Genomic DNA, 14596 nt, shown 5'->3' with positions numbered 1-14596 from the left:
GAACTCACGACCTTGCGCTTGCCAGGCAGGCGCTTTTGCCGCTGAGCTAAATCCCCAGCCCCCTATTATAATAAAAGTTATGTGAGTTTCTTTCTCTCTCTCTCTCTGTCTCAATATCTACTTAATATTGCTGGGCTGCAGTTGACCTCAAGTAACTGAAATTGCAGAAAACAAAATCGTGAACAGGAAGGAGTTGTAAATGCCCAGTACAAGGCCTCAGAAACTGTAAATATTAGTCATTATTTTTGCCAGGATTGTTTTCATAATCATTAGGTACACATTGTTTAGCAACTTTCCCATTTATTTCCTTTTAAGCATATCATATTTCAGAGAATTTGTAACCAAGCCAAGTTCTCAAGCAAGAAAGTACCAAAAAGATGTGGTATTGTTATACAATGGAGTACTACTCAGCCATAAAGGAGGATAAACTGGAGACTTTTATAGGTAAATGAATGCAACTTGAGAGCATACTCATAAGTGGAATCAATCAGACTCACATGTGTAAACATTGTATCGTCTCCCTGGTGTGAGAAACTAAAAAAGTAAATAAGTTCTAAAATGTACAATAGATATTGTGGGAAGAAATTGTTCAAAAGGAAAAAGGAATTAGGATGAATGAAATGGGAAAGGACAGTAGGAAAGGGGAAAAATGCAAGTCAGTTACACTATTAGTGTCTCTTGGTTCATTGAAAAGATTTGTGTTAATCTCGATTGGAGAAATTTTTATCTTTGTATCTTATACCCTGAGCAACTACTTTAAAGATAACATGTAATGTATTAACTATGATTATTCTCTTACTATTTCGTTATGAAATTTTGTATTACCTCTTTTCCATAAGAAAGAAGTGCCTTGCTGAAGCAGGTACTATTATTTTCTTGGGAACTTTTGAACATGAATAAATAAGGGGTGAAAACACTTCTGGCTTACACGTAACAAAATACATCTATAGTGCTATGAGTATTTGGTATTCTTGATGGTGCTGATTCAGTTAATTTAAGTGCTAATAAACCCCAGGTCACAGGGTCAGTCCTGCTGTTCATTTCACATCGTAGTCTTACTCCACATTTCTTATGCCAGTAACTGCTGGGGCAGGCAGGAGCACATGGCTGGACCAGCACAAGCTGTTTATTTGACAAAAGTTTCTAGTGCTTTACTGACGGAGGTACTGTTATCGTCTCAGGAAACTGTTGAACTTTTTAGAATAAATAAGCACTGAAAATACTTCTGGTTTATGTGTCATGAACTACATTACATTGTACCTCTAGAGTTTCAGGAGCAGGAGGCAAGATAAGAATTTGGGAGCACAAGTCTGTCTTTGACCCTGTCCTGACAGCAGAGGGTTTACGGCAGTCTCCTGGGAAGCTGGGAAGCTAGAGCAGAGCTGTTGATAGGCTGCTGAAACACAGATCAGTTCAGATCCTGTTCATGAACGGAGCTGTATTTATTTATTTATTTATTCATTTATTTATTTTTGACTTTTAAAATTTGAAGAGAAAAAATAAAATTTCAATACAAGCTAATAAGAGGGTAACAATGGTTAATATATTGCATATTGTTATCTTTAAATTAGTTACTCAGAGTACAGGATATCAGCATTTAGTTGTCCAAATAATGTTAGCACAAATGTTTCTTTTCAATGAACTAAGAGAAATTAGTAGTACATAACTATCTTAACTATCTTTCATACACATATTATTGTTTCCTTTTTCCTTTTTCCCTTCCTTCTTTTCTTCATTCCCTCATCCCAGGGTCTCCTTCCTTTTGAAGTTCCTTCCCATTTCACAATATCAATTGCACACTGTGGATCTTATTTACTCTTTCAGCTTCTCACATTAGGGAGACAATATGATGTTTACACATGTGAGTCTGATTTATTTCACTCATGAGTAGGGTCTCAAGCTGCATCTATTTACCTATAAAAGTCTCCAGTTTATCCTTTTTTATGGCTGAGTAGTACTGCATTGTATAGAAAGGCTACATATTTTTTATCCATTCCTCGGCTGATGGGCATTTGGGTTGTTTCCAAGATCTAGCTATGACAAATTGTGCTGCTGTAAACATGGGTGCACATATATCACTGTGGTACAGTGTTTTTAACTCTTTTGGGAATGTATGCAGAAGGGGAATATCTGGGTACCCTAGTTTTTTGAGAAATCTCCACACTGATTTCCACAGTGCTTGTACCAGTCTACACTCCCACCGGCAGTGGGGAAGGGTTCCTTTTTCTCCACAGCCCTTTCAGCATTTGTTATTGATTGATTTCTTGATGATAGCCATTCTTTCTGGGGTGAGATGGAATCTGATTTGTTTTAATTTGCATGTCTGAAATGACCAGTGACGTTGAACATTTTTTCAGCTATTTGCTATTTGTATTTCTTCATCTGAGAAGTATGTGTTCATCTGAGATGCCCATTTGTGGATTGGGTCTTTAAATTTGTGGTGTCTGATATTTGTCATTTCTTTATATGTTCTAGGTATTAGTACTTTGTCTGAGGGAAAATTGGCAAAATTTTTTTCCCACTCTGTGGGTTGTCATTTCATTCTGTTGGTGATTTCTTTTGCAAAAATCAATAGCATTTCTATACACAAACAACACACTCACTGAGAGAGAAATTAGGGAAGCCACACCTTTCAGAGTAGCATCAAAAATTGAAATACTTGGGAATGAATACATCTGGAGCTGCTTTTAAAAATAAGTGAAAAAGACTGGGAAGGAAAGCAGGGAAGTGAGGAGAACACAGGGAGAACGCTGCAGGAGGCGTCTCATGAACATGCACTTGGGGGAGCTTGTCAGCGTGAGGGGCGTGGGTGCCTGTGGAGCGGTAGCAGTGAAGTCTTACCCAGAGCAGAAAAGCTGAAGGATGAGACTCCTAACAGGCCTGTTCACCATTGTGTACACAGAATGATTTCTTGTAACTCAAGTTTTCTTTAGTTTCATTATCAACCCAGTGTTCCCAGGTAGAAAGAGAATGTGCAGGACAGCACTGGATTGGCCAGAGTTGGTGGAGGTATGTGCGTCACGCCGTGAGAAGTCTTGGCTTGTAGCTGTGGGCTGGCTCGAGCCTCGGCTCTCCCACGGCAAACCTGAGAAAGGTCCTCAAACTCTGTGAGCCTCTTTCCTCATTTGTAAGATGCAAAAAGAACAGTCATTTCCTGGCAGGGTCCTTTGGGGGTGAAGTAAAATCATGTGTGTGGAGTCCATCATGTTAAGACACATGCTGCTCTGAAAGGGATAGCAGATTGCAAGGGTAGAAAGATGACCTTATGTTCAAAGGCAAAATCCAAGTGAGGTGTTTCCTAATTTCATCCCCAGCCCGACTTCTCTGTATACAAGCCCTGTGTACATTCAGGGCTGAGCCATTTCCTTGCTTTCTCAGGAACCCACTTCTAATAAAAGAGAGATCCCAGAAGGTATCAGGTCTGCGTCCTCACTCTTCATTTCCATCCTTACGCTGATAATCACTTCCTTTCCTCTGACATCTTTCTTCAAGTCCAAATGAATGTTTCACAGATTTTTCATAAGAAAACCTACACTGCACCACTGTGGGAACGCTACTGCTTGACAACAGCAGGTGGTGCTGAGAATCCAGTAATGCACTGGCGCGTTTTCAGGGTAAATTTTTCCTTTCATGGCCGTGCTTGTGTTCTCTCACAAAATCTTATGTTAATCTCCTATAGTAAGACATGGAGGGTATCTACAGGTCCTAGTGAGTGCACACAGTGATAAGATTCAAGATGTGATTATTTAGCAATGTGCGATTTAAATTCCAAGTGCAGCAAATCAGTAGCTGTTGGATTCCAAAGAGATTAATCCATTTAAGTGGTTCCCAGTCTGTTTCACAAAATGGTATTCTTTATTTTCATTTTTCAAAAATAAATGTGTTGTGTGTTTGAGGTTTACAGGATGATGTAATGTAGAACATATAGATAGTAAAATGCTTGCTATAGTATAGAAAATTAATGCATAGCTCACGTAATTACTTTTGTTTGGTGGCAGGAGTGACTAAAATCTTATTATTTGTGATGCCTCATACAGTACAGTTTTGCAAACCATACTCCTCTTTTTGTACATTAGAATTGACACTTTGTATCTTCTGAGCAGTATCTCCCCATTTCTTTACTCTCCTTTGGGTGTTGGTAACCACTGTTTTATTGTCTGTATACTTGACCTTTCTTCCTCCTAGACTCCACAGAGAAGTAAGATCATGGGGTGTGTGTGTGTGTGTGTGTGTGTGTGTGTCTAGTGTATTTCACTTAGCATAATTTCCCCCAGGTACATTCCTGTTGTGGCAAATGGCAGGCTTTCATTGGATAAATGTCCCACATTAAGAAACCCCTGTGACAGACACTGGGCTGTCTCTTGGGTGTTGTGAATGGTGCGGCAGTGCTCTGGGAGAGCATATCTCTTCACGTGAGGGGGATTTCCTCTCCTGTGTGTGGATGCACGGCAGAGGGCCTGCTGGGTAATATGTTAGTTCTGCTTTTAATTTCTTTAGGAAACTCCATACTGGTTTCCCGAATGGCTGCGCCAAGCTACATCCTCACCAACAGTATTCATGGGCTCCTCTTTCTTCACACCCTGACCAATACCTGTTATTTCTTGTCTTTTTGGTAATAACTGCCTTAAAGACAGTGAGATCATGTCATATAATGGTTTTAATTTGCATTTCCTGCCTGGTTAGTGATACGGAGAGAGTATTATTCTTTAGATATAGGTAGATTTTTAAGAAAAAGTTGTTTAATACGTTTAAACCTGTTTAAGAGTTTTCCAACCTCAGACGTTATCCTCCACTTTCCTCAGTATAGCTTAAAATCTATAAGGACACTTTTACTTTATGATGTACTTTTGGAGGTGTTTCTTGGGGATAACGGCCCAGATTCTGTCTTTCTTTTAATCCTGTGAGGGTTTATTTCTCAGTGATATCTCAGAGTGCCTCCTTGGTGTTGGTGGAACGGTTCTAGTGGTGTTTCTCCCCCCAGGTGTTACATCACGCTGGCTCAAGCCCTGGGGATGAGCATGGGGGGTGCCCCTGCCGGACCTGCAGGAACCGGCAAGACGGAGACCACCAAAGACATGGGGCGATGCCTCGGGAAGTATGTGGTGGTTTTCAATTGTTCAGACCAGATGGATTTCCGAGGACTTGGACGGATCTTTAAAGGTAAGGGTGATACTTTGTATGTGATGACAAATTTACACCAAAGTGGAGTATTCTGCTTCTTTTTCAGGGTTGGCGGTGTATTTCAGTGGCAGAGTGTGTGCTTAGCCTGTGTGAGGTGTGACAGTTGGCCACATTTTAATGTCATTTCTCAAGCTTATAAAACTTATTAGAAAATTTTGACTCTTACAGTGTTATGTGGACCAAACATTAGCATCACTTTTCTTTTGTAATGTTTTTCTTTTATGTTACAGAAAAAAAAGTAAGAAAAAAACATTAAAAATGTCCGTTTCCTTGTTCACGTCGGTTTGGTGTTCACATTTAATTGTGAGCTGTTTGGGCTCACTTGATGCATGACCTGTTTGTTCAGTTTTGTTTTTTAATAAACTTATCTCTGACTCATTCTGGCAGCTGATAATGTCCTTTTCCTTGGCTTTTCAAAATTATACACTAATGGATTTTCTGTTTAATTTCCTTCCTAAGGATTGGCACAGTCTGGATCCTGGGGTTGTTTTGATGAATTTAACCGAATTGATCTACCAGTTCTGTCAGTTGCAGCTCAGCAAATTTCCATTATTCTCACATGTAAAAAGGAGCACAAGAAATCTTTTATATTTACTGACGGAGATAATGTGACTATGAACCCTGAATTTGGACTTTTTCTAACCATGGTAAGGAACCACTAGAAGAGCTACTGAAATTCAGCCTTCTTAGCACAATTTCGTGCCTCTCCATGATGTTGTGTCACCTATTTTTCACAAATGAAAGTTGGATTGTCATTTTCACTACTGAGTGAAAAGCTCTGCTTTAAAGGAACCTCATATTAACTGGTGACTGGGTCTGTCCAGGTAGGGGAGAGAGATATGTAGATGAGCTCGCTGGCTGTCATTCCAGATTTGTTATGTGTATGTAATGAATCCTTTACTATCATGCTGATGTGCTGTTGCCCTAAGAACACAACTTTCATCACTGGGCTTTACTTTCTGCTTAGAATCCTGGCTATGCCGGGCGGCAGGAACTCCCTGAGAACTTGAAGATTAACTTTCGTTCTGTGGCCATGATGGTCCCCGACCGGCAGATTATTATAAGGGTGAAGCTGGCCAGTTGTGGCTTCATTGACAACGTTGTGCTGGCCAGGAAGTTCTTCACGCTATACAAGCTGTGTGAGGAGCAGCTTTCCAAGCAGGTGTGTCCTTCTGAAAGTCTCTGGGGACCTCACGCATATTTTGTTCTTCCGTTGGGTGAAATGTTCTTGTTTTGAAAACTTGTAGACTGGAGTTGTTGACAAAGTACCTGTTGTTATCGCATATAAGAGGCAAAATTAATTTTATCTGAGTAGTTTTATGAAGAAGTACATTTAAAAATTAATATTTATAGCATAGGACAAAGCAGCTATGCAAACTAAGAGCCAAATGGTTATGATGGCTGTTGATGTTTGCTATGTACACCATCTATACATTTTTCAGAATGTGTGTTATGTGTTGTCCTGGGGTTCAGGACCTCGGAATTATTAGCTCCTCTCATTTCTGAGCTCACTCAAGTATTTGACCAAACTTTGCTAGTTGTCTTTCTTCTCTGTTTTGGCCCTCTTGTAGGTTTCCTCTACTGTTTGGGTTAGCAGGTTCAAGCATCATGAAGTTTACTAGTAAAGAGGCATGAAATTAATCAAATCACTTCTGCTGCTGTGTCTTTGGGTCAGAAGTCAGAGTACTTGGGTCCTATGCTGGGTCTAAGAAGGCTGAAACCAGGTTTTGACCCAGGGCTGAAGTGTCTTCTGATGTTTAATGGGGAACAAACTACTTCCTAGCTCACTCAGGTTGGAAGCAGAATCTTGTTCCTTGAGGTTGTAAATTAGGATTCTGTTTCTCACTAGTTGTGGTTTTAGGGTCACCATAAGCTCCTGTATCTTGTGTGTAGCTATTTGTTACATGAGGTTCCCCAGCATGGCCACTGGCTTTTGCAAAGTCAGTAAGGGAAGAAATTCCAGCAAGAGGAGTGCTTCAGGTTTGTGTACTATGTTATGTATATGCAATCATATACAACCTATCACCTCTGCTGTATTCTGTTAGCTAGAAGCAAATGGTAGGTCCTGCACACACTCAAGGAGATACGATCATACAAAGGCATCATGGAGGTAGGCATTCAAACACAATATTCTATCATATATAAACAAAAACTACTAAAAACAACTAAATAATGACACATGGAACTAAACATAAGAATGTAAGATGAACAATACCCCCTAACATACATAACTTCACTCCATCTCCTCTTTTAGGCTTTCATTCCAAACTTTTTTGAATTCATATTATTTTTATACTGACAGTTTCAATCAAATTACATTCCCATTCGGAAGTCTTTTCTCTGTGAATGTTCAGCCACACACAGAGCAACAGAAAAAGGCTCTGGTAACTAAGCTTTCTGGTTTGACTCTGCACTTTGATGCCAACAATCGTGGTTTCTTCTGCTTAGCACAGATTTTTGTCATTCGTTCTCATCTTCCTCTCCGTCTGAGAACTATTTTCCCATTCTGTTTCTTGCAAGTAGAAAATATCCCACCTCAGCCATTCTTGCTTTGTCTCCACTTCACTCCCTGAGCCATGCGCACAGAGTCACTATGAAGTGACACAAGTGTGTGTGTACCAGGCACTTGACCCCCTGAGGATTTCTTAGAGAACAATCTTGGAATCTCCTTTCGTGCCCATATATTTAACTGAGTTCTATTCTGACAAGTTTTCCTTGATTAATTTACCCATCAGCACTTTAAGTTATTGTTGCTTTTATGCAAATTTATTTACTTTTTTATCTGTTGTCTCTATTAAAATTTAAATTGCGTGAAGGCAAGAACTCAATTTGAATGTTTTTAAATGCTCTGTCTTCTGTATGACCCCGACTGAATGAAGCACACTGCTCCCAGTGAGCTTGGATGTTAATTTATTTCTGTTATTTATTTTGATAATTTATTTTTGCCGTAGATATTTTTATTGCGGTAAAAATCTATAACATTAATTTGCCATCTTAGTTGTTGTTAGGAGTATAGTTCAAGAGTGTTTGGTATATTCACAATACTGTGAAACAGAGCTCCAGAATTTTTCATCTTGAAAGACTGAAATTCTATATCCACTACATAACAACACCCTCCCCTACCCCTTGAAAACCCATCCACTTTCTGTTTCTGTGAATTCGACCAGATACCTTATATAAACAAAATCTTTTTGTGACTGATAATTTTACTTAGCATAAAATAATCTCAGAGTTCACCTGTGATGTGTCTTGGAGTTCCTTCTATTTTCAGCTAGATAACATTCCACGAGAAATACTTCAAAAAATCAATAATTGGGATCTCATCCTACTGAAAAGTTTCTGCACATCTAAAGAAATCACCAGCAGAGTAAAAAGAAAACCCATAAATTGGGAAAAAATTTTAGCTGACTGTCCCTCAGACAAAGATCTTCTATCTAGAACATACAAAAAATTAAAAAACATCTGCCCCGCTCAAACCAAAAATGGGCATCGGAGATGAATACACACTTCTCAGATAAAGAAATACAAATGGCAAATGAATACATGAGAAAATGTTCCACATCATTAGTCATTCAAGAAATGCCAATTAAAAGAACACTGAGGTTTTATCTCACCCCAGTAAGAATGGCTAGCATTAAGAAATCAACCAATATCAAATGCTGGCGAGGCTGTGGAGAAATAGGAACCCTTTTCCACTGCTGGTGGGAACACAGACTGGTGAAACCACTGTGGAAATCAGTTTGGAGATTCCTCAGCAAATTAGGTCTAGAGGTCCCATTCAATCTAGCTATTCCCCTTCTGGGTATTTTTCCAGAAGATCTGAAAACATCATATCACGGTGATACATGAGCATGCATGTTCATAGCAGCGCAATTCATAATTGCAAAATTGTGGAAGTAGCCCAAATGTCCATCCACTGAGGATTGGATAAAAAATTGTGTTACTTTTATACAATGGAATATTACTCAGCTATAAAGAAAGATAAACTCATGGCTTTTATAGGTAAATGGTCACAACTAGAGACCATACTCATAAGTGAAATAAATTAGACCTGCGTGTGTAAGAATCATATTGTCTCACTAATGTAAGACCTGAAAGAGTGAATAAAAGCTAGGAAGTATGATAGATATTGTGAAATGAAAGGAAAATGCTCAAAAGTAAAGGTCAACTGGGGTGTGGGAAAAGAGAAGGGAAAGAAGGGGAAATTATGTAAGTATGTATACACAGGATAGCTAACATAGTTGTACTTCTGTCTTCTATTCCTTTACAGAAAGGAACAGTTAATGATTACTTATTTGATCAATCTTGTCTGTTTTCCTGAGAAACCACTTTGAAGATATCAATATGTAATACAACCACTGTTAATTTCCTACCACTTTGTCTGTAACTCTGTAGTGCTTGTATTATTCTTATGCTATTTTGTAAATGGATGTCTGTTAATATGTTTTCCTTCTATTTTTAAAATAAATTGAAAAAAACCAAAAAAAAAAAAAAACCACAAAAAACATTCCATTTTATGTATATTTGTACAAATTCCATTGCCAGTATGTAAATGTAGATAAGCATGTTTTGGTTATCCACTGATCTGCTGATAGGCATTTGGTTGCTTCACTCTTTTGGATCTTATGAATAATGCTGCTATGACCATGTGCACACAGATCTCTCCTTGAGACCATGCTTCACAAGTGGAATTGCTGGATCATAGACTAGGTCCGTCTTTAATGTTTGAAAGAACTCCCATACTTTTTCCACAGTGGTTGGGTATTTGGATTTTAATTATTTACTTTGTATATGTGGAAATTTGGCACGATTGAGCTTTTATAAGTATATATAGATGGCAAAGCTGGGGACTTTTCTTTCTGCTTTATCCTTATTGTTCCTCCTCCTAGTAATCCTGGAATACAGCTGCTTTTCCTCTTTTTCAGTATTCCCATCTTACTTACTGGTGAAACATTATGTGTGTACGTATACATGTGCATGTATATGTTTTTTTATAAGATAGTCATGATGTTTTCCAGTGTAATTCTGGTACTGAAGTTCAGCTTTGGAGTTATGAGTAAATTTTTGTATGTATGATTGATTAAGAAGAAGTACAAGGGGATAGAAGACATATCTATCTTTTCTTTTCCTATGTAGGTATATATTAGTTCTGAACTATGACTTAAGTTAATGATGGTACATGGAAGAGTCTTTTGGATATTATATATTTGATCAGAAAGTATTTGAATAAAAAAATTTATTGTTAAATCGTATGAGTTTTTAAAAAGGAAAATAAGCGTTTATTCATTATTGGGAATATGTCTTTTGTCAATTCACTTGGTCCTATGGGTAATTTGACATTAAAAATGAACCCAGTGTCTCCTAAATTTTTCAGGTCCATTATGACTTTGGTCTACGGAACATTCTCTCAGTTCTGCGGACACTGGGGGCGGCAAAAAGAGCTAACCCCACAGACACTGAACCCACGATTGTCATGCGAGTGCTACGAGACATGAATCTCTCCAAACTGGTGAGATTCACGGGTGGAAATGTTTCACCTGCCTAAATATCATTATTAATTAAGTACAAATGAGGTTTTAAAGTATTTATTTAGAATGCTCATTTGAATGCCTTATTATCAGATAAAGTTTTAAATTGCATATTTTTTAGAAATCCTTGTTATAATGACTCCTATCTAACCTAAGACACGTCTATGCCAATAGGATTGAAATAGATTTTTAAAGAAATCCATGCATTAAGGTTCTAAACCCCTTAAATAATTTTTGTGTTATAGAGTGAAACAATTTAAGATATGTATAGTAGGAAATTGTATAGCTTTTAGTTTATGTGTAATAATTTCCTACACTTATGGTAAACGCTGGTAATCCATGTCTATTTTCAGTTGATCTATGTACAGGATGACAAAATGGTATTTTTTAAAATTCCAAAATAAAAATATTAGCTAAATTCCAACTCATGAATTTCCTACTATCTCTCCTTTAAAAAATGTTTTTTTTTTTTTTAGTTTAAGTTTTGGATTGTAGATCAAAAAGCATCCCTGAAACTAATTTCTTTGTGGAGAGGTTTTCATATAGTATTTTTTCCTTCTTTTCTTTTTTTTGCTTTTTTTTCTGTTCTTTCTCTTCTCATCTTTTTTTTTAATTGTGAGAAAGATGAGGAAAATATTACTTAAATGTGATAAATATGATATTTTATTAAGTAAGAGTTGCAGTAAAATAACCTGGATGGACTTTCAGTTTATCTTCATATTTTTGTATTCGTGATAAAACAGTCTGATTTCCTTTTTTAGATTGATGAGGATGAACCTTTATTTTTGAGTTTGATTGAAGATCTCTTCCCAAATATTCTTTTGGACAAAGCAGGTTACCCTGAACTGGAAATGGCAATTAGCAAACAGGTAATTAGTACATGAGGCATTCAGTGCTGCTTTGTCTGAGTTTAGTATAAACAAGTGCAGCGGGCGTGGCCCTATCTGTGGCCTGTCAGAACAATACTGAGACCACGCCCACTGATGGAGCATCTCCAGCCAGGGCTTCTCCTACATCCATCGAGTCAAGTTCCAGGGGCCTCATTATTGGTGGAAACCATTCCACATCAGGGTCAGAAATGAAATGTAATTGGTCAGCAGAGGCCACAGAGGCTCAGATGGCTGCCTTGATTGAACTTGGCTTGTTTCTGTCTTTGACCATGGCCTTTGCCAAACTGCTCTGGTCTCTAGACTCCTACCTTTCAGTGTTATTTGTTGTGATCTCATGAGGCCTGAGCTATCATTGTGTTACCTCTGGGGCACTTGTGGTGTCTTCTGTAATACTCTGTGGGTGAAGAGACATCACATGACACATGGGACACTAACTTGTTATGGTTTTCCTATGAATGGAAGTGAAGCACATAGGGGCTGGAGATTTAGCTCAGTGGCACAGTGCCTGCCTGGCAAATGCAAGGTCATGAGTTCGATTTCTGGTACTGGAAAAAAACCAAAAAAAAAAAAAAAAGGAAATGAAGCACATAAATTTTGTGCTTGACTTTGCTTTCCCATGAAGAGTTAGGAAAAAAAAGTATTATTTTATAGCAGTAGTCATTAGCCCATATTTGTAAGGTGCATTTTAGTTCCTTGAAAATACTTGCAATGCCAATCAAATGTGGTAGTATTTCGCGTATGTTTTGCTTGAAAAAATTGGTGCATCACTGTCCTAATTTCCTGATCAGGAAAGGGTAATAATTTATTCTGCAAATGGTTTCCTTATTATTTGGCTAAATAAATTGTAGTGCTACCCAGAAAGCTAAGTACTAAGTAATTTATAAGGTGACTTGCTTAGTTATTTGTAGTTCACAAAAATTCTGTAGAGCAAATACATAGCCTAAGTGATGCATGATTATCTTCAAAATTGTTTAAAATTAAAATCCTCATTTGTAGTGAGTTCCAGTGTAGCATAGTGATTAGGTGTAATGACCTTGGAGCTGAACATTTTGGCACAAATCCTAGTTTAATAGCTACAAGTTGAACATCTTGGACAAATTTCTTAGTTATTTTATGCCCAGTTTCCCTATCCATACAATTAAGATATTAATATTAGTAATCTCATCCTTTATCTTGAAGACTAATCTCGAATAGTGTGTGGCATAGATTAGCTCCCATAGTCTTTGTGTTTGGTAGCTAGAAATCATGCAGACGTAGTCTCTATAGACACTGTATAGACAGCTTGAAATTTATATGGAATTTCAATCCACTTGGAACACCAGGACTTTTGAAGTTATAGATATAATCTTTTAAATTAAACATTCAAAATATATTTTCCATTTGAGTGTATATTCTTAGGTTACTCCTTAGATGCTCATTCAATAAAATGTTAATGTGAATGTGTCCAATCCCAGAGAGACAGGCAGATGTTTCTCATTAGCTTGGGATGATATTTTGATTACACTCATATTGTTTTGCACAGTATATACTTTCACGGGGTGAAATACATACTATCAAATTTATTATTTTAAACACTTTGCAGTATATGGTCTAGCTTACCCAGTAAACCTTAACTCTCCATTTCTTCTCCTCCCGCCCCATGTCTATGTATTTTAAGCACACTGTTAGGTCTAAATCACCATGAATCTTGTCCAGTGTGGGGTCTGGTTATGTTTCAGGTTGAAGCAGCTGGCTTAGTCAACCACCCTCCTTGGAAGCTGAAGGTCATCCAGCTGTTTGAGACGCAGAGGGTGAGGCATGGAATGATGGCCCTGGGACCCAGTGGAGCGGGGAAGACCACCTGCATCCACACCTTGATGAAGGCCATGTCAGGTATGGCAGCCGAGTTCACTGCACTGGGAAACCATTTAAATAGTTGTACTGCAATTGAATGCCCAAGGGCACATGAAGGCAGATACGCAAATATATTTTTGTAGACCAGAATGCTGCTTTACTGATTATTGGTTGCACTTAACAGATAACACATTATGTTAATGAAACGAGGGAAAAACATTTTAAGTGACTTTTGCATTGTGCTGAAAATCCAGATTTTTCCCGGTGTGCCACGCCTCTTCCCGTTAAATACATTGTGCTCCCTGCCAATGAATGAAGTGCAGCTCCATCCCAACTCTTGGATTATGTGTGTTGAAAATCGTCCTAATCATAAATTAACTTCCCACTTTGGCATCAGATATGTTTCTGGTGAAGTTGATATTTTCAGATGCCTCTAAGCGTTACTTCTTATTTTCTTACCTTAGCTTATCTGAGGGTAATTGTGTTGCCATGTTCATGATAATTCTTACGATCTCTGGTTCTCACTGCATATTGATGACTCTAAGATAGAGCCCCTTATGTGTGGCAGAGCTGAGTTCCAGAATGTCACAGGAATGGAAGTGATGTGGGAATGTAGCATGCTGCCGGGGGCTCCAGTTGGCTCCTGGAGCCCCAGGTCACTGTTGCAATACTGCTAAGAGATTGATGGAGATTGCCAGTATTTACTCTAGTGCATGCTGGATTTAGTCTCAGCCATGTCAGTTGCTAGATGAAGTGAACTTTGCGCATTTCGGCTCTGGGAGAATATGCTCAGAAGGGGACAGACTAAATACTCTTAGCTAGCACCTATCAGCACCACAGCTGAGAATTCCCATCTGCAGAGTTTACCGTGTGATCTTTAAGGTGTGCCATTAAGCTTCTGTTTTGGGATTATTGTACATTTTAAAATGATTGTGTTTGCTCCCTCAAATTATGTTTCATATTTTTGTTACAGTTATGAAACTACCTTATTTTAGCAATAAACTACAAATGTACCTGGTGCAATGACTTTAGCAAAATGAAGTAGTAAATATTGAACAGAACAGACACATTATGTTATAATATGCCTAAATTATGCAATTCACATGGCATTGCTAAGTTTGGAGAGGTTCCCTGTGAAGGTGAATTAATCATCACAGTATTTGC

At 38.1% G+C, this 14596-nt stretch overlaps 1 protein-coding gene across 2 annotated transcripts in view; it reads left to right on the top strand.

The window, feature by feature from the left end:
* Dnah5 (dynein, axonemal, heavy chain 5) overlaps positions 1 to 14596 on the top strand; it is a 300957-nt gene that overhangs the window by 152521 nt on the left and 133840 nt on the right. For both annotated transcript variants that reach the window (XM_013514981.1, XM_005386122.2), the window contains exons 36-41: positions 4982 to 5160; positions 5641 to 5828; positions 6149 to 6343; positions 10556 to 10690; positions 11471 to 11578; positions 13318 to 13471. In XM_013514981.1, coding sequence (XP_013370435.1) covers positions 4982 to 5160; positions 5641 to 5828; positions 6149 to 6343; positions 10556 to 10690; positions 11471 to 11578; positions 13318 to 13471 — 959 coding nt within the window. The remainder of the gene's footprint in view (positions 1 to 4981; positions 5161 to 5640; positions 5829 to 6148; positions 6344 to 10555; positions 10691 to 11470; positions 11579 to 13317; positions 13472 to 14596) is intronic.

Source organism: Chinchilla lanigera, unplaced genomic scaffold (genome assembly GCF_000276665.1).
Source record: "Chinchilla lanigera isolate Chin_1 unplaced genomic scaffold, ChiLan1.0 scaffold00025, whole genome shotgun sequence".
Taxonomy (NCBI): domain Eukaryota; kingdom Metazoa; phylum Chordata; class Mammalia; order Rodentia; family Chinchillidae; genus Chinchilla; species Chinchilla lanigera.
Note: the sequence above shows the minus strand (reverse complement) of the source record. Positions and strands in the feature narration are given on the sequence as shown.